This window comes from Salmo trutta, chromosome 30 (genome assembly GCF_901001165.1).
Source record: "Salmo trutta chromosome 30, fSalTru1.1, whole genome shotgun sequence".
NCBI classification, from domain to species: Eukaryota; Metazoa; Chordata; class Actinopteri; order Salmoniformes; family Salmonidae; genus Salmo; species Salmo trutta.
The window spans coordinates 16,662,590-16,688,305 of record NC_042986.1 but is presented as its reverse complement, the minus strand read 5'-3'; the positions used below and the strand labels follow the sequence as shown (position 1 = coordinate 16,688,305).

The 25,716-nt window shown below is 41.5% G+C and overlaps 2 protein-coding genes across 11 annotated transcripts in view; one reads left to right on the top strand and one right to left on the bottom strand.

Annotated features, from left to right (window-relative positions):
- The window catches only part of LOC115168129 (protein phosphatase 1 regulatory subunit 12B), a 45,614-nt gene extending 43,956 nt beyond the window's left edge, over window positions 1-1,658 (top strand). For 4 of the 5 annotated variants that reach the window (XM_029723091.1, XM_029723087.1, XM_029723088.1 and 1 more), the window contains one exon: window positions 528-1,658. In XM_029723091.1, coding sequence (XP_029578951.1) covers window positions 528-614 — 87 coding nt within the window. In that variant the 3' untranslated portion in view covers window positions 615-1,658. The remainder of the gene's footprint in view (window positions 1-527) is intronic. The other variant, XM_029723090.1, reaches the window with a different exon arrangement.
- A 156-nt stretch (window positions 1,659-1,814) lies between these two features.
- The window catches only part of LOC115168128 (synaptotagmin-2), a 79,489-nt gene continuing 55,587 nt past the window's right edge, over window positions 1,815-25,716 (bottom strand). For 5 of the 6 annotated variants that reach the window (XM_029723082.1, XM_029723081.1, XM_029723084.1 and 2 more), the window contains 8 exons: window positions 19,423-19,639; window positions 18,883-19,043; window positions 14,864-15,001; window positions 14,057-14,224; window positions 11,671-11,838; window positions 11,330-11,447; window positions 10,584-10,717; window positions 1,815-8,420 (listed from right to left, as the gene is read on the bottom strand). In XM_029723082.1, coding sequence (XP_029578942.1) covers window positions 8,205-8,420; window positions 10,584-10,717; window positions 11,330-11,447; window positions 11,671-11,838; window positions 14,057-14,224; window positions 14,864-15,001; window positions 18,883-19,043; window positions 19,423-19,612 — 1,293 coding nt within the window. In that variant the 5' untranslated portion in view covers window positions 19,613-19,639 and the 3' untranslated portion in view covers window positions 1,815-8,204. The remainder of the gene's footprint in view (window positions 8,421-10,583; window positions 10,718-11,329; window positions 11,448-11,670; window positions 11,839-14,056; window positions 14,225-14,863; window positions 15,002-18,882; window positions 19,044-19,422; window positions 19,640-25,716) is intronic. The other variant, XM_029723086.1, reaches the window with a different exon arrangement.

Below are 25,716 nucleotides of genomic sequence, written 5' to 3'. Positions count from 1 at the left end.
GCATCATCGTCTGTGTTGGCTTTTTCATGCAAGCAAAACATGTTATTGTTCACTGCACTGTCTGTGGGGGAGGGGGGAGATTTTGACAAAGATTGTGGTTATTTTTAATCATTACTCATGCTGTGGGAGATGACCTAGATTGAGGAAGTTGACCGCCTTGCATCTCTCTCCCTTTCGGTTCGCAGTTTGCAAATAGAACCATACGCCAAATAATGTCCCTATCATACTGTATCGGCATGCTCTCATTGCTGAAAGACAGTCTTTTGTCCACCCTTTGCATGTCGTGATTGTAGAGTTCAATCATTTAGCAACCAGCTCTTGGTGATTTAAATATTGAATATCATTCCTAATTTGCCTGAAAATGATAAACAATGTTTATATCATGTCTGTCAATGTCCCTCAACAGAAGGAACATAGACAAGGCAGTGTCCCTTCCACATATTTCTGTCTACAGTATGCGTCACTGCTGTTCCCTATAGAGAACAAGCTACCATGACAATCTAATGCTGCTCTCTCTGTTCCTGTAGGTCTTGACAGAGCTCAAATCAGACAACCAAAGACTGAAGGACGAGAACGGGGCTCTGATTCGTGTCATCAGCAAGTTGTCCAAGTAAGAGGGTGGTGCCCCCTGTCAAAAGTCAGACACTTTCCTGATGCTTGCAACGTGTCACTACCATTAGCATTCGGTACCCTCCCACCCTGACACTGAACCATGGTGCTTAGTGACACCTACCTGCTAGCTGTTCACAGAGGCATGGTGAGGAACCTTCCAAATCCGGATGACCCCTGCCTCGACCCTTGACTTCTATGCTCTTAGGCCCACTTCATACCAGTAGGTCAAAGATGAGAAGAGCACACAGCGTTCGCACAAAGAGAGTGTTGGTCTGGGGTACAGTAAACTGTGAAGCTCCAGACCAGCAATCTAAACAACATCACATCCACATATTTTACCTGTACATCACAAACATACTGTATTTATTTAGTGCTTCATTGTGCACTGCAAAAACAACTTTATTTTTCTCAAACTACTGAAAAAGCACTCATAGGAATTACTTTCAATAATCTTTCATTGCAGTGATAACATGACACATTTCCATGAATGTGTAATGTGTAATGTTGTGACTTGTTTATGATTAATCTTTATGGTTTGCAGTTCAATTTCTGTCACAGACCCTTTTCTCTGAGCTGCTCATTAGTGTGGTCTACTATAGTCTCAGATGTCACATTTGTTAGATATTTTAATAATTTATTTATGCAATTTTTGGTTTAGAATCTTTGAACTTATACTCAACTATAGTTGTACCAATATAGTATTAATATGTATCCTATGAAACCGTACCGTTGGAGCCCACATAGTAACTTATGTTGGAAGATGGACAGCCTCTTTTTTTATTTCAAGTGAAACATGTACATGATTTGTAATGCAGATGGCACAGGGAACAACATACAAGAGCCTTCTTTATGTGCCTTTCCTTAAAGACCAATACAGCTATCAGTCTAATGAACTGTACGTATATTTAAAGACAGTATTTTATGTTGAAATAACTTTACCATGTATGTATATGTTATACGAGACCGGAATACTGACATTCTACTTGTACACACAACTGTGGTTTGATCACTTGCTTAATAAACTATAGATGGCTAAATATATAATACATCATCTGAGTTCTCACTACCAATGTGCTCTAAATTCCAGATATCTTGCGAAATTAATGGGTTGCTCTTAATCCAGCTCTCTGATGCTGAAGTTGAAATCCCCTTGTAAAGAATAAAGTCAAGTCATGATGCACAGACAACACATGAATCCAAGCTAATTAAAAGGCCTTTATTTCCTATTTGTTTCGTACAGAGCTGGTAACACTTATGATAGATCTGTATTGAGTTATTTGGTTCCCTCGATAACTTTACAAGGATCCTCGATGCTCATCCGCTGACGGGCTGTAGGGAGTTTATTTGAGCAACGTTTTGTGTCCAGTCAAGGGCTAAAGCATGCGATCCACAGTAGGCACAAGTACTGACATGAACACACGCACCACAACACTAAGACACAGAGAAACACAGCCAGAGGACACGCAATCTCATGGTCCTCTGAGGCTTAAAAAGAGGATGAAGAGAAAGAGGGGAGAACAAAGGAAAACAGTCTTTTGGAATACAATCCTAGTATGGAGAATGAGGAGTGAAGGAAAAGTTCAAGAAGGAGTTGGTACTATTCTGCACATTTTGGCAGTACTGTATATGTCCATGTTGTAAACGTGAAGGACGACGTTCCTCTGAAAATCTGTCATAATTCTGGATCCAAAGACCTCAGCGAGCCCAGTTCCACAACAGCACATTAATGGTAAGACAAAACAGTGACTTCATGGTGGAAAAGTTCAATAATTGTCTCTTCAATTGGCCCTACTGCAGTTTCGCATTCTAAATATAATACAAAGAAACACAACATTAACCGAGTGATTATTACAGTACAAAGCGAGCATCACAAACAGGAGAACACATCGTTAGGTGGTGAGTGACCTATGCCCAATGAGACACCCCCTAACACATTACTGATATGGAAGTTGGATAATATGATGGACTCTAGTTTGGAGAGATTCCCTTTAAGTCCCATTGACCCCCTTTTATAATGTACTTAAACGTCAGAAACAAAGCAGCCAGTAGTACAAAATAACTGTAGTATGTAGTGTGTGAATCATCATGCTCTCAATCCATCATTTCTCCCCTGCTGAGATTTAGCCTATAGTTAGTTTCTGAAGCAGTTGTGCATAAGGTAGATACAGTTTATCAATTTAGGCTATCAAAAAATATGTAATCCTATAATATAAATAATTCTAAACTCTATTAACCATTGTAAATAAAAACATGTTTGTTAATTATTTTCATCACCACAAATGTACAATTAGGAATGGTTTATGTATTCTGGGCATGCAGATATATATGTTTAGGTATAGTAAGTTGCAGTAGTACTGTGTTTTTGCACTGCAACTGCTAACTTTATAAAGGGCCTATGCTTTCTGTTCCTATAACACAGGGGTTCTCAAAGTGGGGTCCATGGTCATATCTCAAAACATATTTCAGGTTAAATGAATTTTGGCAAAGGGATCTGTTGAATAAGTTTAGAGGATGTAATACAATGTAATATTATTCCTCTACAATCTATGTTCTTAACCCTGGGAAACATGGGCCTGGGAGGCTCACAGGGATAATGGTATCCACAGTGCTCCAGCAATTATCCATTTTTCTTCTTAATAATTATTGTACCTCCCCCACACGTAAATGCTCTGTAATTTAAAGCGAGAACCCTTAGTTGCTACATCCATTTTTGGTATGGAATACCATAATATAACCATTGATTCTTGAAAAATATAACTTAGAAATGCCTCATGAGCTTAGTTCAACTGTCGTACCATACCCTATCAGAACCCAAAATATAAGCTTGTTTTACTCCAATGTTTGTAAACGATGTAAATGTAAACAAACACTGCATAGCCTCAAAATATTGTTAATGGTTGGTCCTTGTATCCATAGCTCTGTCTATGCATTTAAGAGTTGTTACATTTCTCCAGGCCCATTACTCAGCTTTTTACCAAAACAGAGTTCTTCGTTATTGTTTCAATTAAGGTAGGGTTTCCCAAACTCAGTCCTCAGGACACCAAGGGGTGCACGTTTTGGTTTTTGCCTACACAGCTGATTCAAATAATCAACTAATCATCAAGCTTTGATCATTTGAGTCATCTGTGTGGTGTTAGGGAAAAAAAACTAAACACTTCCAACTTTAAAACTGCAACATTTTCTCTCTGCATCATTGCAAAATTGTGTAGAATTGCAGGATATTCGCTTGAAAACTGCAACATTTTCTCAGATGCCAAAAGGTGGGCCTTTAAATGTTCCTTAGTCTAGCCATGCACTTCCAAAGTCATAGTTAAACTCCCTGTATGCAATTTTTTTTTTATCTGAAGTTATGAGGGGGTCCCTGATGAATTTGCTATCACAAAAAGGGTCCCTGGCCCCAAACAGTTTGAGAACCTCTGCTATAACACACATACATAAATACAGACAAACACACAGTTGTCAGTCTCTTTCCCCCATAGAGCTAACTGTCCAGCTGGTGGTCTTGATTGCAATGACCGTGGCAGTGTAAAACGCATTGAAACAATCTTTTTGATACAAATGTGCTGTATCTTATCATCTAATCTGCATCCGCATCAGTGGAATTATTTTGGCTCTGAAATAGATTCAAACAGATTACTGATGAGGATTTTCATGAAATTGTAAATATAGATGGATATACTGGCAGTATTCTAGAAAGACACTGAAATCTTCAACTGGATTAATGTGCCTCGGTTCAGTCACAGTCCAACAGGATTGATTGTAACATTGAGTGAAGAAGCAACATCAATGATCCTGCTATTAAATTGTTGCAAACATGTTGAATGTGACATCAGACAACACTGTTATTATTTAAATAGTGTTGCCATTAGACAAAATGTCGACTTGACACAGCTAGTTTCCATCAAAGTGGCTAAAATTATGCTGTAGATTATTTATCTTAACTTTACTCTTTACCATGAATGCACCATATGTTGATCAAAACATTATGCTGAGGCTTGGCATTGTTACAAGTTAGATATAGATTGTTTGGCATATCGTTGATCACGATATTATATCATATGTATAAGTCATGTCTGTAAAGCCACTGTAGATGAAAACGCAGCTGTTCCGTGACAGCATAGTTCCTATAGAGGGGTCCATAGACCGCAGTCAGGGTCCTAAATGAACTGCACTCAGCCCAAGGATCACCGACAGGCCAGCCTGACACTCACAGTTCGATCATGTAAATGTTCTGCATGCCGCCTTTTGAGTATTTTCGATAACATCTTTTGACATAAGAAGACCATGACCCATGATTCCTACTATCAAAACAAGGCATATACAAATTACATCACAGGAAAAAATCTGCTACTACATTTATAAAATAAAGACAACTTCAACAACTTCATAGTAGAAAACAAAATCACATCCACTCTACTAAACTCACAACTGCTCAGTATTCTGCCTTCTGGAATCTAGATGAGTACAGAGTTCTGAAGGAAATGTCGAAGAGAAACACTGACCTATGAATATATAGATGTGTCATCAAAAACGCTTCTCTAACTCTAGTTACTCAGCAGAGCTCTAAAGAGCTGGTGCTGGAGTCTTATGGCTTTAGTTTTGATCTAATTCAACTATCTGTATACACATACACATATTCCTTTAATAAACACTGTCAAATATCCAGAATTGCAAAGGGTATCAGGTCATTAAACCAACGCAAAGTAAAACAAAACAACAAATGCACAATAGGGGGCTTTTTGTCCACAGTGTGGAGATGTGTGGATTCAGTTCTGTCTCATTTCAGCATTGGCACTGATTATTGGAGAGTTCCACTTTGGAATATATGTATTTCTTGAACTCTGAGACCCCTAAATGTTTGATATTTGTAAAGAAAACAACAATAAACATAAATAATCCCAAAATAAAACATTGTATGAATAAATAAATACATAAATACATTTAAAATAAATTATGATTAGTCCAAATGAAATAGCACAAGGAGTTAGATAGCAAGCATGCAGCTACGTTTTCATCCTACATGAACTCACACACAGTACTTGACAACGCACTTGCTTAAAAGTTCAGGCATGGACAGGATCGTATTTCTAATATATTATGGCATTCTCTCCAATAACCCATTCATGGAAAATAATACACATTTGATTCATTTAGAAAATATACTGTGCATCTTTTTCCTCCGTTGTTACAGTATTAAAATGACAAATGACACCCACATACGTACACAAGATATAATTGCTTTATCTCTAAAACATGCTCTTATGTACAGTATTTTGTAGAAACATGCATGAACTATGTATATAGGAAACTACACACCGATGGGTTGTTTGATTGCTTGCATGTTGTCTTTTCTTTAGTGTTGCTTTTTGAACATAGAAAAGAAACTAAATGTAAAACATAACTAATCTGACCCCTACTGGACATATAAATAAAGATATGGTTGTCCAATAGAGAAAAGTAATAAATTAACCAACAATCACTACTGTAATTCCCAAAGACTTACAGTATAAAAGTTATCAAACTGTTAAAACATTAAATTGTTTTGCTTGTTCTTTAACACAATCAAGTCGTTTTTCGTACCATTTTGTTTTTTGAACAGGATGGTGCACAGGGACAATTCATGTTCCATCAAATGACCAGTGTGGCTTGTATCTAATTATATTTTGCTTGGACTTTTACATGTTTAAGAGGGTAAGCAAATTGTACATTTCATTCAGTCATATGACCACTTTTATAATCAAATTTATCCCAAGAGAAAGTCAAAGTGTAAAAATCACTCATTCAGTGAAGGATCTGAGGAGCAGCATTTGATTAAAATGTCTCTCTTTCTCAATCAGCAGACTTTCCAATATGAGACCTGACTTGTGTGGCTGTACACTCTGCAACCAACTCAAACTCACGACATCTCATCACAAAAACGACATAGATCAAAGAACAACGTCTATAACCACATAACAGAGTGATATCCAGTATAGTGCAATTGGATTCAGCAGTTTGGTCATCTGTGTATAACATACACATAACAGTACCTCCTTCCAGACCTTATCCTTTCAATCAAACTTATGAAAAATGTTCTCAGAACAATCAAAGTATAGTCACGAGACAGGCAAGGTTACAAATGATCAAACAAACCAACAAAAACAATGATTCACTCAAATTCCCTCTCTTGCTCTTGTTTTTTTTACGAGGAATTATTCATCATAAAATAAATTGTTAAAGCTCTGGTTTTTGGAGAGTAGAATAAGCAGAACAGAACATTTGGATTTAAAGTGCTTGAGGAATAAAAGTGTTTGAAGTTGAAAATAAGAGGGTGAGTAAAAAACAACACAGCTAATTGGAAGGCGTCCCTGGTAGTTGAGAATTGCTTATTTCATTTCTTAGAAGGCTTGTCTCCTTTATGACTGTAAGACGGATACAGGGATTCCTTTGAAGAAGTGAAATCCTTGTTGTGAATCCATGACTAATGGCAGTAGCACTGAACAGGGAGATAGATTATATATACTAGAGGCATTGGAGGAGAAGGTGGTAGATTGCAGACAGTAGAATAGACACCTGACAAACAACATTGTGTCAACCAGGGTCCCATTCAGTCCTTTGAGTTTCCACATAGATATTCTCTCTCTCTCTCTCTTGCATGCTTTCCCAGCATATCCCAAGCTAGACCCTTACAGTGGCTCATAGTCCCTTTATCCTAAACACGTTTCACATCTCAACTCTGTTGATTGACAGCCACAAACTGTGTTATCGAGAGACACTCTAGAGAGACTATCCCCTGGTTCATTTCAGTGATATACTTAGACTAGTCTCAGATTATGGAACAAGAAACCAATCCAGCACCAGACAGAGGTTTTCAAATCATGTTGTGGAGCATTTTGAATGACAACCCGTTTAGAAAGAAAGGCATGACGTTTCAGTTTTCTCTCAGTGTACCTGAGAATATGGGTGAGCAGATGAGCTAATGATCAAAAAGGCAGTGTGTTAACAGTGTGGGGTATCTGGATATTGGCTATCCCTACTCTTTACCCAACTCTAGGAATGTAGTTCAAACTAATGGAATCTAGTATGTAGTAAGTAAGTAACTGGCAGGTGTGGAGCATGGTGCAACAATACACCAAAGGAATGAACCTGCTTGTGTTTTTCCTCTATTACATGGCAGTATAAAGCATTTTAAGTATTAAGCAGTATTGAAGCAAATGTTTTCTCTAAGGGGAGGGGGTTGAAAAGGTACAGAAAGAGTGAATACATGGTTTTACTTTCCTAATCCTCCATCACATCGGACTCCTGTTTTCACACGCTAGGCTTCTATCTTCATGATAACATGTTACTAACTGCAACCCCAATACAAATGTATGTTTCAAATGCAATCAAATGAGTAATCTGTCTTGTAACATCCTTGTGGAATGGCACAGCTGAGGGGAAATATAACGCTTTTCTTTAAAAAAATGTAGGATATGTATATTTATGTATATTTTGCGGTGAAGGGTGTAGAATCGGTTGATGTGTTGGTTTGGAATGTATTATTGGGAGATGTGTAGGACCAGGGGTGAAGTGGATAGGTAGGTTTGGGTATGGGTGTTTGGGGTAGAGGAGGTTTACTTCTTGGCGTTCAGGGCTGCCAGCGAAGCATCAATCTCCTCCTCGGGCTGCAGTGGATGCCACTGAGCGATGGGGCGGCGAGGGTTGGCCAGCATGTCGGACCAGTGCTTCAGCTGGGTGCCCGTCGCCTTGCTGCCCACCCAAATCTTCCCGATGGCGTCGTTTTTACCAATCTTGTCATAATCCAACACTGTGACCACAGCTTGGATTTTCTAGGGAATGAGAAAAAGAAAGTGTTACATTATTGACATTTAGAATGATCTTACAGAATACAATTGCATGGTGCATGTACAGCATGCCTTTGGGCACTTTGTTCTCACCCAGCTGTAGACTGTACACATTACTGTCATTTAGGGTGTATCATCCAATTCCACAGGTATTAAAGCAATGATACACAAGGAGGTGTGATTTAATTCTGGTTTTAGCATGGCGTGCTAATCAGCCCTCTAAAAAACAGAGACGCTATGATGCATATAGATGGAGCTACTAGCAGCCCAGGCAGGAAACTCCCTTCAGCATGGATGATGTTGTCACACTGCCAGTACTGTACTGTACCATGTTAATCACATCCACTTCCTCCTACACCTCATCAGCATGCTGTACATGTATGTTTTTAAGTGTATGTCTTAACCTGTTGGGGCTAGGGGGCAGTATTTGCACGGCCGGATAAAAAACGTACCTGATTTAAACTGGTTACTACTCTTGCCCAGAAACAAGAATATGCATATAATTAGTAGATTTGGATAGAAAACACTCTCAAACAGTTTTAGAAACTTTAATGGTGTCTGTGAGTATAACAGAACTCATATGGCAGGCCAAAACCTGAGAAGATTCCATACAGGAAGTGCCCTGTCTGACAATTTGTTGTCCTTCTGTTGCATCTCTATCGAAAATACAGCATCTGTGCTGTAACGTGACATTTTCTAAGGCTTCCATTGGCTCTCTAAAGCCACCAGAAAGTGGAATGGGGTGTCTGCTGTCTCTGGGCGAAGAACAGCAGGAGAGTTTGTAAGTGGTCAGCCTGGGGACAGTGAGGCTGAGATGCGCGTTCACGAGACTACTCCATTTTTTTCTTTCAGCCTTTGAATGAATACAACGTTGTCCGGTTGGAATATTATCGCTATTTTACGAGAAAAATTGATTTTAAACAGCGTTTGACATGCTTCTAAGTACGGTAATGGAATATTTTGAATTTTTTTGTCACGAAATGCGCTCGCGCATCACCCTTCGGATAGTGACCTGAACGCACGAACAAAACGGAGCTATTTGAATATAACTATGGATTATTTGGAACCAAAACAACATTTGTTGTTGAAGTAGAAGTCCTGGGAGTGCATTCTGACGAAGAACAGCAAAGGTAATCAAATTTTTCTAATAGTAAATCTGAGTTTAGTGAGCCCCAATCTTGGTGGGTGTCAAAATAGCTAGCCGTGATGGCCGAGCTATGTACTCAGAATATTGCAAAATGTGCTTTCGCCGAAAATCTATTTTAAAATCTGACACCGCGATTGCATAAAGGAGTTCTGTATCTATAATTCTTAAAATAATTGTTATGTTTTTTGTGAACGTTCATCATGAGTAATTTAGTAAATTCACCGGAAGTTTTCGGTGGGTATGCTAGTTCTGAACATCACATGCTAATGTAAAAAGCTGTTTTTTTATATAAATATGAACTTGATTGAACAAAACATGCATGTATTGTATAACATAATGTCCTAGGAGTGTCATCTGATGAAGATCATCAAAGGTTAGTGCTGCATTTAGCTGTGGTTTTGGTTTTTGTGACATATATGCTTGCTTTGAAAATGGCTGTGTGATTATTTTTGGCAGGGTACTCTCCTGACATAATCTAATGTTTTGCTTTCGCTGTAAAGCCTTTTTGAAATTGGACAATGTGGTTAGATTAACGAGAGTCTTGTCTTTAAAATGGTGTAAAATAGTCATATGTTTGAGAAATTGAAGTTATAGCATTTTTGAGGTATTTGTATTTCGCGCCACGCGATTCCACTGGCTGTTGACTAGGGTGGGACCTCGCCCAGACAGGTTAAGTATGTCACATCATCCACAGACGGCAAAGTAGGATCTCTGTAGCTATATGATACACTATGTTTTGGTTTGTTCTATGCCCTTTCTTGACTGTGGTAGAATAATTAGCTAAGTGCCTTGCCCATGGGTACCTTTGAAGGGTTCAGAAGGATCAGTTGAGATGTATTTGCCATTGACCAGTCTGGGTAATTAAGAGGAAGGCTCCATAAACTGTGGTGGGTGTCTGTCTGTCTGTCTGTCTGTCTGTCTGTCTGTCTGTCTGTCTGTCTGTCTGTCTGTCTGTCTGTCTGTCTGTCTTTGGGCGCTTTGTTCCCAGCTGTACACTCTACCTGCATCTGCTCAATAGGGATCTCAAAGCTGAAGGACTCATTGTAGTATGGATTCAGAGTGTTCTTCTTCACCGTGGTCTTCTTCTTCTTCAGACGCTTGCCGTTCTGCATCAAGTTGATCTTCACATAGGGATCTGCACACAGAGCGAGTGATACACACAGCCAGGTATTAAAACAAACATGGCTCTTTGTAGCTTACTAGATTTAGCTTCCTGTCCATTTATCACTGTTTCAGCAGAGTTCGATCTTTAAAACACAATACTTCATTACCATCAGGGCTCTAGTAACAACACAAAGGAACACAGCAGTGGTTGCAATGCAGTAAACCGCCAGCAGATGGTTGCAGTGCAGTTTAGCTGAAGGGAGTGGAGCTACTGAAAGGAGAGTAGTGGGCACTGCAGAGTCAGCACGTGGGCGCAGACTGAATCGCCCCGGAGATTGGCTGCTTGCAATGTAGTCTACAGCAGCAAGGTTTTACTGGTATTTAGCCTTTACCACATTATAATGCACAAAGAAAAACTGAAAATAGCTGTATTCTTTTTTTTATTCGCTCCCTAATGGGAATCCAGATTTGGGTTTCGTACTGTGTGAATAGAGGTAGAATACTGGTGCTTACAGTACAATGTCCTTGTCCTTGACCAAGGGGAACACATTGAAACAGGATATGGGAGGTAGGGACAGCTTAAACTCCACAGTGCATCTGTTTCCAGTGTTTTGTTCACAGTGATTATGTTTCCATATTTTACCTGACAGTCCTCCCACGTCCATCTTCTTGAGGTTCTTGGCTTCCAGGATGCAGATGGTGAGTTTCCCGGCAGTGGGCACGTAGCGCAGAGAGATGCAGATATCTCCCAGCTTCTCTTGCTGCGTGTGGGACGGGAGAAGAGGGTAAAGAGGAGAACAAAACGTATTCAATGTAATAACATTCATCCTCACTGTTCATTGTATGCATGTCCTTGCCCATAAGAAACACCTATATAAGGGAACCATTCACACAATGAGGATAAAAAATCGTTCTGAACTGATATTCAGAACATGATATTTCAAAGGACTGAATGAAAGTGGGGAGATGGTACTCCACATTTACCTCTTCTTTCTCTGCACTGTCCAGGTCCCTCCACTCCTCCAGTGGCTGGGCCAGGTCCAGTTTGTGCAAGGGTAGTTTCACCTCTCCGATGACGTCATGCTTAGAGAAGCGGTCAAAGTCAAAGACCTGCATGACCAAAGTCTTGCCACCCATTTCTTGGAATGGAATCTGAAAAACATCAACATTACTAGCACCATCTTTTATAAATGTCTGAAGCAAGAACACCTTTGCTTAGCTGAGGAGAGTGTTAACGAGTCTTTGAGAACAGGTTTGCCAATGCCATTTTGGATTTTTACTACATACTATGACCTTGAATGATGAGAGCCAGACATGCACAAATAGCTGTATGTAGCATCCAAAGAATCTCACAATTTGGAAGTGTATAAATGGGGGCAGAGTATCTTGGACCTCTTTGGTCATCTCTATAATGGGTCTGGGCTGTATTTCCCTGCAATGAGAGCTGATGCTCTCTCTGCCCCCAGAGAAGTGATGGGCGTATGGGAATGATTAGTGGGAGAAGAGGAACAGAGGGCCAGAGCCAGCCTGAATTGTGCGCTGCTCACTCAGCAGAACCAAACAGTACAGCCTCTCAGCAGTCAAACGGGAGGAAGGGAGGTGGCGTTCTCCTTTAACTGGATTGCAATTCCATCCTACACAGATCGCCTACACAGATCAGATCAGCTCAGCTCAATCCCATCCTATCCCCTGCTCAAATCAGCTCAGCTCAATCCCATCCTATCCCCTGCTCAGATCAGCTCAGCTCAATCCCATCCTATCCTATCCCCTGCTCAACTCAGCTCAATCCCATCCTATCCCCTGCTCAGATCAGCTCAGCTCAATCCCATCCTATCCCCTGCTCAGATCAGCTCAGCTCAATCCCATCCTATCCCTTGCTCAGATCAGCTCAGCTCAATCCCATCCTATCCCCTGCTCAAATCAGCTCAGCTCAATACCATCCTATCCCCTGCTCAGATCAGCTCAGCTCAGCTCAATCCAATCCTATCCCCTGCTCAGATCAGCTCAGCTCAATCCCATCCTATCCCCTGCTCAGATCAGCTCAGCTCAATCCCATCCTATCCCCTGCTCAGATCAGCTCAGCTCAATCCCATCCTATCCCTTGCTCAGATCAGATCAGCTCAGCTCAATCCCATCCTATCCCCTGCTCAGATCAGCTCAGCTCAATCCCATCCTATCCCCTGCTCAGATCAGCTCAGTTCAATCCCATCCTATCCCCTGCTCAGATCAGCTCAGCTCAATCCCATCCTATCCCCTGCTCAGATCAGATCAATCCCATCCTATCCCCTGCTCAGATCAGCTCAGCTCAATCCCATCCTATCCCCTGCTCAGATCAGCTCAGTTCAATCCCATCCTATCCCCTGCTCAGATCAGATCAATCCCATCCTATGCCCTGCTCAGATCAGCTCAGTTCAATCCCATCCTATCCCCTGCTCAGATCAGATCAATCCCATCCTATCCCCTGCTCAGATCAGATCAATCCCATCCTATCCCCTGCTCAGATCAGCTCAGCTCATAGGCTTCAAAAGTTCTGCTTTATCACTGGCCAAGCTCTTCCAGTCACATTCTCCAGTCAGAATCGAGTTTAATGAATAGTCTATATATCTGCTCTCCATCATATGCACACAGATGCGCGCACACACACACACACACACACACACACACACACACACACACACACACACACACACACACACACACACACACACACACACACACACACACACACACTAACATTAATGAAAGCACCTGGGAACAGACTGTAGCTTTAATTAGATTCTAACATTGGGACGCTTGAGGCTATTCCTGGTTGCTGAAATTAGAGTCATATATATACCGTACACATTAGACAGTAGTTACACAATATCTGAAGAATAGCTTGTAAGTCATGGTTCATAAATCATCTAATAATGTCTTTGAACATCAGATATTACCAGATATATGGAATTTATATGATAGCTTTATACGATAGGGATTTATTTCTACCCTAATTTAATTAAACAAACACGAGGGATGAATTGAGATTGTTTTAAAGGAGGACTACTCTTATAAAGAATACATATATGTGTGTAAAAGCATCTGAGCATCTACACATGCAAGGCGCTGACTCTTGTGGAGGCTAGCTGGTATCAGATGCAGGGAGTCTGCAGTGGATTGGGGAATCTCCATTATGAGGGGTTATCTGAAACATCAGTCCAGCAGATGAATCGGATGAGAGAGAAAGCATAGCTGATGCATCAGGCTTTGGGTAACTGGCTGTCTGGTAGGAGTTATGGTCTGGTCATCCACCATAGTTTAGGACTATAAGATTTATCTTTATAATTCTGATATACGGTATAGGAGAGAGAGAGATCAAAGTACAGTAGCCTACCTTGAAGATGAAGGTCTCATTGAAGGTAGGATTCAGTGTCTTCTTGTGCACTTTGGTGGTAAAATGCTTCTTCTTGTCTGGGAGGACGTAGACCTTGACATAGGGGTCAGAGGTGCCACCGCTGTCCATGGAGAGGAGATCAGCTGCTTGGAGGAGGCCCACTGTGAGCTGGGGGTCAAGGGTCAAAGGGGTCAGTCAATCTGCCTCAATACACTATATACCCAGAAAGTGTCCGCTCAAAGTTCCTTAGACAACCTACAGTTTAACCTTCTGTTCTCGGAACAGATATTTATTTGAACAGATGAAAGAAAGCCTTTGCTTTATGCTTGTATAACACGTTACGATGCTTTGGTCTGTTGTGAGGTCCTCAAGGTCTCACTGAACAAAGACGATTCTCCACAGAAGAGTAAGAGGACGGAGCAAATGCTGCGTATCAGGTCAAGGAAATCCATTCATACGTTGCTTATATAACACAAACAAGGAATGGAGTCTTGGTAAAAGTTTGACTGATTTTATCCTGAAAGGATAACTGTAGAATGATGGGTTGAATCAATCCTTTAGTGTCAGAAATGACACATTTACTGCTGTCCTTGGCTTTTGCCCAACCAAGACATATTCATTCAAAGCTGCATTTTTCGGAGGCTAAAAAACACTCACAAAATGGAATAAATCAAAACTAACTTGGACTAAAGGCTTAGGCAGTTTGTGCACTGAAGGTTATTTTTTGACTTTTTCCCAACACAGTAAAATAGTCTATTTAAGCTCCTGGGTCGTAAGAAAGTCACCTGCTCAAGTCAGAACACCCACCTTGTTGTCCTGGAAGTCATAATCTATGGAGTACTGAAGCTTCCCAAGCTTTTCTTTCTCCTTCACCTCTTCCTCTTTCTCATCTCCAGTCATACCAGTCTCAGCGTCATCTTCATCATAATCATCATCGTCCTGTTTCTAGAATGACAAGGGGGCAGGAGGGGGCAGAGGGGGCGTCAGACATTTGAACAGAGAGAGTAAAAAGCACCTATAGGTTCTTCTTCAGCAGTCTGGTTAGTCACAGCAGCCATCTACCTGCCAGCCCCCCCACCCCCCGACCCCCACCCGCTTGTTTACCCAGATGTTACCAGTGCAGTGTGCATATCTTTTAATACATGACCTTAGTTGCAACATGACTTGATTTCACTATTCCTTGGGTGACACCATTTGCTTTTGCACTCTATATTCATCATTCATTACTTACTGTATAGTCATCGACAGAAGAGAGAAATAGAGGGATATACTGAATGTAAAAAATAAGAAAATGTGACGTAAAACGGTCAATATGTAGTCAGAGTTTGCAACAGGGGTAGCCCCAGGCAGGACAAATGCTGTGCACCCTATAGATCAGACAGAAGCATCCTTTAGGCATACATGTACTATAGATTGGATCAGATCTGAGATAGTGATCGCTGTAACTACTCATGCGTCTGAAACGTTGAGAATCTATCCCATTTCAACACTCTACAATAGAGTGATTAGAGTGAAATATACCACAGAATGTCCTGCAGTGATTACACCTCCATTGACATAATCATCGTAATTACTGAAAAAGCAACACTTATCGACAGCAGATATGAGCTAATAACGTCTGCTAATACACAATGCTTGTTACAGATGTATTGTACAGTGTCTATAGTTATTGGTAACATTTACAAATCCCATTGTCAGTTCATATGATCATACAATTAACAAAATAGCTAACCCATGACACTATGGTAAATGAGAACTTGTTCTCAACTGGCCTACCTGGTTAAATAAAGGTGAAGAAAAAAAAAGTATTGGTAGAATTACTGACCCTTTTAAAGGATTTTTTGCATACCTTTTTGAATATTCATTTTTAAATATTGTGCATGACACATAAACTACTCAATATGTAAATTAGTAGGGCCATGCTATTCACCGCAGAGCTTACCCTGGAAGAGGAACTGGGGCAGTCTGCAGCTCATTCTACGTTGTATTCTAAAACACAGACAGCCATCCACACACAACACACATTCACAGACACAAACACCCACCCAATTACTAACACATTCACACAGACACTGTATCTACATACTATATTCACCCTTGCATACACAGCCTTACATACTGTATATACCTCACATTAACTGAGCATACTTTTAACCAACAACAAGCATACGTAAGCACACAAGCCCACACACACTCTCTCTTCAAACACACGCACGCACACATACACAAACAAACACACACACACACACACACACACACACACACACACACACACACACACACACACACACACACACACACACACACACACACACACACACACACACGCAATATCTTTATAGTGGCATTCTGTAAATTTGTTGTGGTAAATGCTTTGCATTCGAGCATGCCAGGCCACACAATGCAGGAGAATACAGTAGACCTTATAGAGAGCAAAATGTAGATGAAATGACTCAGTTGTTCCCAGTCTCTTATAGTCTTCTGATGTACATGTAAGGATTGTATCAACAACACTAATAATCTTGGTAGTCAAGATTGCATGCCTTGCAATCCTGAAAAACTGTGTACGTGAAAATTGCACAGCCATGGGAAGTCATGCTATTTTGGAGAATTCCAGTCTAAATCATACCATACATGCAGTGGGATTTAAGGATACCGAACGGTATGTCCGAAAGTATGCCCCCATTGTCATAACTATGATGACTTTTGGTTCGTGAGCTCATTCATGGAGTTATGAAATCCAAATCTATGCGGTCAATTGGTGTACTGTACTTACCTCTGGGTTGTACAGTTTAATCATGCTGTCTAACGAGAAGTCAAATGTGGCTCACGTTTTAACCAGTGGTCAAACTTTCTGGCCCACCATTCTTTTCCACTAACACCACTGCTCCAGGGAGAAAGGGACACGTTGACTAAAACCTAATGGGTCAGCAGCATCATGGGTCATCCAGGATATTTACTCTCAAGTCAAGTTGTGGCCATTCAATGGTACCTTCTGAAAGGGCTTCAGTTGGTCTTTGTCAAGAGATACAAACCACTTTATCTCACCTTGATCTCTGAGCATGTTTGCACAGCTGAATTTAGGTTGTATAAATGACATATGAATTTCACACTCAAAGCAGAGCATGGAAAAGACTTGCATTATAGTTACTGTAAAAGACTTGTAGTGATGATTACTATGCACAATAATGTGCTTGATTAGGTAACACGATTGTGGAAACATGTTTAATGATCTCAATGAGGTAAAGTTTCACCCATAATTTGACAAATAGCCAACCTCACCCTTTGCACATGCATGTTAGTGATCTCTACCGGGTTGCCTCAGTGCACTCATTCATCAACCATAGGATGAGTTTCACGTTCATTTCAAAACCATTTCAAACATTTCCACTTCAGAGGTCATACCGTTTAAAGAAATATATGTTTTACCCAAATTGCAACCTCTCCATGGATACTCAAGACATCATCATGGCAGTCGGTGTGGCAGCATATCAAATCAGTGGACTTGCGAAGCAGCTTAATCGCTCCCATAGCTAGACCCTCAAGCACCCACAGCACCTACAGTAAGCTTGCAAGACTTAGAAAGCCATAGCACCCACTCTCATCATCGCCAATCCCCTTCCACAAGCCCAGCCCACCCCCACCTTTCCCCCTGCTCTGGTCTGCGCTTACACAGAGCGGCCAGAGAGGGGCGCCGCGTGCCGTCAGACCTACCGTAGGCAGAGAAGTCCACCACAGTCAAGATACACGGAGCACACATAAGACACAAAGCAGGAAGGAGGAAGAGGAGAGCAGAAAGGAAGAGATTGAACTCACAGCAGACACCAGAGAGGGAAATTAGAGCAGAGGCAGAGTCAACGACTACACTATAGGGCCAAGGGAAAATGACACAGTGCTAGAACCCCACTGAGACAGTAACTGTAGACATTAACATAATCATACTCCCCTCCAAGCTCTAAAGGGGCACTGTGTTTTAATGAATTCCATCAGTGCTTGGATATTTCTGTTGTTGTTGTTGAATGTTAAATTGACTCATAATGTACTTCATAAAATGATCTATGGCACACTAGACATTTAGCCCCACATTACCACTATGGACTATTTAGAATTATCATTTTGCAGTGGCAGTTTGGTGCTACATGTAATTGGTAAGCTTTATATTCCATCCACAATAGTATAATTCCACCATGCAAAAGTGCTCAGCTGTGTCATTCTTACTCAGGTCCCAATGCACAAGAGAAAGCAGGACTAAACATTTCTGACAAATACACAATATTTATCAACGAGAAATGAAGAAGGAAGGGCGAATGTTTTCTCGAGATGTTGACAGTTCAATGATGGGTTAAATTATCTACAAAATATTTAAATTGCTATAAATTGTAAATGTCTAGACATGGCTCTATTTTCACCATGCCATCCACTAAGTGATGTGGTTATCAATCAGGGGACAATAGGTCCTCTATGCTGCTATTGACAAATATTCTACTGAAAGAGCACATTTTTGTTGGGTGTTTGTTGACATCTTAATTCTTATGTTTTATAACTATACATTTATTATTTCCAAGTCGGAATTATCTATTTATTCAATTAGAAAAGAATATGCCTTTTACGATTTGGTCCGGCCCAAATTACATTCACAACAAAATCATTTTTCTGGGGATGTATTATTTGGTACATATTCCTCAGGTTAAGTATCCACAATCTTTAAAGCTTTGCAGCTTTCTTGTCGTTATAGCTTTAAGGCAATGTAGGCCAAAGTTAGTTTGTGTGAAATGCAGGGTCCTCCTTCATGACAATACCCCCCCCCCCCCCCGGTTTGAACATACCTCTCCTTCTTTCATGTTCTTCATTCCCATTTCACCCTTCCCTTTCTTGCCCTTCTTGTTCTTCTTCTTCTTGCAACAGCACTTCTTAACGATGCAGAAGCAGCAGGTGAGAATCAGGGTAGCAGCTACCACAGCGATGGCGATGATGGCCCATGACGGCACTGATATACACACCCAAACGCACACAACACACACAGACACACACAAACACATAACAAAAGAGAACAGTTTGACATTTGACCAACCAATGATTTCCCCCTGCTGATTGATATGAGAGGCCAAAGTCATAGCTTAGCTTAGCTAACAATTAGATTTGGTGCAAATTCGATTTTTAGAGAATGCCATTAGGAACAACACCACCTGATTGATTCTGAATAATGGAATAATGGGGATGTCAATGGCTTCAGGGGGAGAACAGATCTAATTACAAAGCCATTGTTTTTAGAGTATCAATAAAAGTCAGGAAATCTCATCTGGACAGGTCTGGGTGTTAGTTGCTGTGCAACGTCCAGCCCAGCCTCTCACCAGACAGGCACTCACGTGGGATCTTGTCGATCTCATTGAGGAACTTATTCTTGATGTCGTCGAAGTCACCGTTCTTGACAGCCTCTGTGGAGTTGTCAGCTGCGGTGGAGGCCACGGGGCCAGGGGCCACAGTTAAGACAGCAGCCCCAGTGGGCTCAGGTCCGACCATGGCTTCAGGCTTTTTCTTGAACAGGTTCCACTTCATCCTAGACAGCTAGACCAAACACAGTCCCTATGAATAGAGAAAGAGGGCTGTTAACACCGAGTCATAAAGGCCACATACAGGTCCTTAACATTCTGGACAATCTTGGAGCAAGGCTGTTGCTATGCATCAGGTGCATCATTTGTAATACTACAGTGGCTCCTTTTAGCAGCACATTGTATCTATCTTTGCATTTTGCATCATGAATGCCTGAGCCAAATCAGTGTAGTAGTGTGAATAGTGTGAAGTTAAGTGCCAGAGCCAGCAAAAGACAGCTTTGATTCTCTGATGCTAGCTCTGTGCGTGGTCAAAACAGTTATTTAGTCACAAAGCTGTTATCGGGGCTAGGAGTCAAACTGTGACAAACAGCAGCGGAGTGTGAGCAGAATTGTGTCAAGTGATGAGTGATTGAGCTGTAATCAGATTCAGAGAGGGCCTGTGAAGGATGACAAACATAATGAAAGGAGACTTCTCTATCTGATTCCATTAAAGCAATGGCGATATGGGCAAACAAAAAGGATTTCTAATTTCTCAAGCGCCAATCCTCCGCTCCACTGACGAAGATCCTGTCTGTCTCAATTGCTGCAGGTGGACAATTGAATGAAGTTGACAACAGAAAGGATCATCTGTATATTATTCAGGGGGACTAGAACTAGTTATGAATGTAGTATGACACTAGAATAACGTATGTTTGCGACGTTATGCAAGAAGACAAATGACTTGTGTAAAGACTGCAACTACTAAATTGGCTAAGCGAAAGAAGACTATGAGGGGATAACAAATCCTTTTTGAAGTGAATCATAAGCCGTAATTGTATTAAAAACACATTTCCGCAACATTTAATTTCAAAAGAAAATGTTAGTGAGGAGGGAAATTCACCCACACACATACAGCACCCTACAGTAATAGTCAGTTAGGATTCTATTCAAACACTACAGTGTTTTTTTAAAAAGAATGTTTGGAGAAATAACTTGCATTGTGGGGAAGACCACATTACATTCAGATTTTCTCTCTGGGGAAGATGTTCAGTCTACAGACAGGAGCTATAGTGTACCATCGTGCTATCTGTGTCACACCCCATGTAAACAGTGTTTTTTCCCTGACATCTCGCCTAATAGTTTCTCCTCCATCTTGCTCATCCTAAATGCTCTGTCTCGAGGCAGAAACTGGTCTGGATTTCATTGCACTTCCATTTAAACAGATTCCATCTTGTTGAAATACAGTAGATAGGTCACAGAGTATTGTAAATAAGACATTTTAGTCATTTAGCAGACACTCTAATCCAGAGCGATTTACAGTAGTGAGTTCATACATTTTCATACTTTCCATAATGGTCCCCCATGGGAATCAAACCCACAACCCCGGTATTGCAAGCGCCATGCTCTACCAACTGAGCAACACGGGACTATACATTTCAGTCTTAAATGTACTTACTACGACTGTGGTATGTGATTCTCACTTAGCTATCTTAAGATTAATAACTGCAAGTTGCTCTGGATAAGAGCATCTGCTATAAATGACTAAAATGTAAATGTGAAATAACATCAAAGACTTTGAATGTTCAGCCAGCCTGTAAGCCAGGGGTGTTAGGGGAGGTGACCTGTCTGTACTTGCTCTGCCCAGAATTGATAGTAATTGCTGACATCCAGCCACTGGGGGAATCACAGCGTGGATCCTCCATCTGTGTAGGCAAACCCACCCAATCAAATTCTTACAAATTGCACGCTGCGTCTGACTGGCTGTGGGGCATGTCTGTTACAAAACATGTCCGTTACAAAACAGACATGCCAAAAGTTTGATGGGCTGTATCAGGGGGCAGACATTGTTAAACATGAGGTATGTGTCACACATAGCCAACAACAGTCATCATAGTCCAACTCTTGACTGTGAAGACTTAGTGTTGGGTGTTTGGGTTGTGTGAGCAACAACCCAGTGATAATCACCAGCCAGCCAGGCTCTAAGGCGGGTAGATTTATCCTTCTGTTTGACCCTCATGGCAGACTAGGCTAAGCAGAATTTAATTAACATTGTGAGAGATGTTGCGGTGAAGCATTTTATGTCTTCTCCTGTCGAAAGGTGGCAGGCCGTGGAAGGGCTCGGAGGACCAGGGTTAGTCCAATGCTTCATGGCAGTCATTATCCCTGCTTTATGATCAGATCTTACCACTTGCTGGTGAATTAATTATAGATGGTGTTTTCCCTTTGAAGGAGGCTTTAAATTCAATGAGAAATACCTCCTTTAAAACACAAGCCAAATAAACAGCCAAACAAACATATCAATATTTAGAATGTCTTTCTTCTGCCTTAATGCCCTAACTATATTTGTACAATAGTCAATATCTTATCATGAATATGCTGTCTAAATACTACATGAAATGCAGTCTCCCATGAATCATTTTGTTTGACTATACAACTGGTCTGGACAGAGCTTTTCTAAACCTTGCCGTCACAATTCTAAAGTAACATATACTCTATCTAGACATGTCCTTAGAGGCAGCATATCAGATGAACAAAACATTTGCAAACACTTTAAATGCTTTAAATGAAAAATGTACTAACTAAACAGCTAGCCACAGATCTGTGACAAGAAACAGCATCATCCGTAGAGCCCCATCTCTCCGTGTGTTTCTCACTGTTAGTTAGTGACTCCTCTAGTTCTCCTCAAAACTTCAAACAAAATGGCTGTGCTCCACATCCCTGAGCAACATGGCTCCTGGTATGATTTGGCCCTCATCACTAAGCACACTGCCTCTGAATTGGATGGGAATCAAGGGCTCTCAGCCTGTATTCTTCATCTGCGTATAAACAGACTGGAATAAAGAGCAGCTCTCTGAAACTGTTGTTGACTTCAAATAATCACACCACAAAAGGTAGGAAATTATATAGCTCATTTGTGGTTTGCATTATTTTTTCGAACTACCAGCTGAGATGTGGATGCTAGGGGAATTACTGTCGGTAAGCAGAGAGGAACGTGGCTTTTTCAAATCAACAATGTTTTGGTAGACTCAATGTTGGAGCGTTATATAATCTACAGTTCAATATTTACTCTGTTTCACTGACGAATGACGGCAAAGCTAGCTTAGGCAGAAAACTTCAATAAAGAGGCACTCTGTTCAATTGTCATTACCATGTACATTAGTAATGGGGGTGTATCTTGCTATGGTAGAGAGAAGGCATTACAGTAATTACAATCTAATTGCTGCACTACTTTGTTTTAGTATTTATAGGTCATTTTTCTTTTGGGGTTTTAAGCCCTTGAGTAATGAATATAGCAGATTCTAGTCACACCTCGGTATGGCCTCTAGAAACTTCTCTCTATATCTATCTAACTATCTCACACACGCACACATACATGCATGCAAACACACCACATTGTGTTTCCCTTGTGTGTTCTGGTGTTCTCATAGCTAACATATTACCCAGCTTAAACAAAAGTGAAATGTAATTATGGGCCAGACAGGTCAATGGCAAAGAAATCCAAACTGACCCCTCTGAACCCTTCAAAGGTACCCATGGGCAAGGCGTTTAGCTAATTATCCTACCACAGACAAGAAAGGGTATAGAACAAATCAAAACATAGTGTATCATATAGCTACAGAGATCCTACTTTGCCGTCTGTGGATGATGTGACATACTTAAGACATACACTTAAAAACATACATGTACAGTATGCTGATGAGGTGTAGGAGGAAGTGGATGTGATTAACATGCTACAGTACAGTTCTGGCAGTGTGACAACATCATCCATGCTGAAGGGAGTTTCCTGCCTGGGCTGCTAGTAGCTCCATCTATATGCATCATAGCGTCTCTGTTTCTCGGAGGGCTGATTAGCACGCCGGTCAGTCCTGGCAGAAAATAATCTGAGGACTAAGAGCACTAAGCACTGAGCAGTAGTAGTGCAGCTGCTACATTACACAACAACAAGTTCCCTGACTATGATTAATTAACACACTCCTACAGCCAGACGGATGGACACGTCCTGTTTTCCCCTGGTCCCTGACAACCTCACCTCCATCCCACTCCATCCCACTCCATCCCACCTCCATCCCACTCCACCCCCCTCCATCCCCCTCCATCCCACTCCATCCCCCTCCATCCCACTCCATCCCACTCCATCCCACCTCCATCCCACTCCACCCCCCTCCATCCCACTCCATCCCACTCCATCCCACTCCATCCCACCTCCATCCCACTCCACCCCCCTCCATCCCACCTCCATCCCACTCCACCCCCCTCCATCCCACTCCATCCCACTCCATCCCACTCCATCCCACTCCATCCCACCTCCATCCCACTCCATCCCACTCCATCCCACCTCCATCCCACCTCCATCCCACCTCCATCCCACTCCATCCCACTCCATCCCACCTCCATCCCACCTCCATCCCACTCATCCCACTCCATCCCACCTCCATCCCACCTCCATCCCACCTCCATCCCACTCCATCCCACCTCCATCCCACTCCATCCCACTCCATCCCCCTCCATCCCACACCATCCCACTCCATCCCACTCCATCCCACCTCCATCCCACTCCATCCCACCTCCATCCCACTCCATCCCACTCCATCCCACTCCATCCCACCTCCATCCCACTCCATCCCACTCCTGCACAGCTGTTTGCTAGTGTCCTGTCTGTGTCCGGACATGAGCTAACATTTTGATTGCACTCCCCTTTACTCTACTTGGAAGGAAAATACATCATTCTAAACCATGGCAAAGCTGGTTGATATTCCTCTGCATATTCAGCTCAAAATGGTCACTTCATGTAAAGGGAAAATTGGTCACACAAGCATGTGGGCTGTGGCCGGGGGGGCAATGTTGCTGGGATGCTGGAAGCAGCCGGCCGGTAAATTAAGTATTGGACGGTGGGCATTGTGAAAAGGCTGTTATATTCACAAGGACTGTTAGCTCAGCTAAGGTCAGCCGTTGTAATGGTTGGTTGTTGTCAGTTAGGTTGGTTGGTTGGTTGTCAGTTAGGGCAGGTTTGACCCCAATGGAAGTATTAGCCCCCCACAGCACAGCAGCCCTCTGCCTGCCATCTTGACTGTATGGGTGGTGGATATGACCTGCAGATGATCTAGCCTGCATTCTATACATTCATTTCAATGGCATCTTACTGCTACATGGAAATTGGACTGAGCAGTGAAGACAGTCAAGACAGCCTTTTTACGCAGATAGTCCATTATTGGCCTTAGATTTGTGTATTTTCTAGAGAGGTGTACATATTTGTCCTTTCCATTTTAACACAGAGCAATTATATCCATCCAAATTGCACAGAGCAACTCTAGGCACAAATTAATTGCAATAAATTGTCAAAGAAATGAATAAAAAAATAATTGCTCCAAGACATGACACGGCACGGCGACATCATAAATGAACATCAGCGTCTTGGTTATGCTAATGGGAATAGAATAAATATTGTCTGTAGTCACGTTGATTGACTCCTGGAGTCCTGACGATGCCCTCCCCTGAGTCTATTTGAGCTGATCATCCCAGTCCTATAAGAACAGAGGGACATTAACTTCAATTAGGAGCCAGACAGACAGACAGACGTTAGGTTGAACAGAACACCTTTTTGGGATTGTGTTTTTTTCTTTATTCGACTGAGTACCCAAGCCTTCACTCTAAACATATTAAGCCCCTCCTCCTATAGAACAACTCTTATACTTACTAGGCTTATAGGTCTAGTTAAGGTCATTCGTTTCGTGATTTTCTGTTTTTGCATTAGAATGCTAGCCAATAGACCAACTTGAGTTTCCACGCATCTCAACTGACTCAGAGAAGTCGAGCGGAGAAGGCTTGTGGTGCCATTTCAATTAGATATTATGTGCAGATTTGTTTCCTAAACTCTTTACTTCCTTTGGCAAGGCAATTTACCCCTGCTGAAATGGACCGGGGGCTCCCAGAGCCTTAATGGCCTAGTTTGAGCACAAGTTTTAATAGGATTACTGTGAAACTACTAGAATGGCTGCTGCCTCTGCTTATTTACCATTTGATGGGGGTAAGAGATGAAGAGGCTGATCTGGACTGACTGACTGGCTCTGAAACTAAGTTATTTCGAATATTTGGTTGTTGAGATTGCCACAAATATCTCATGAGTGTAGT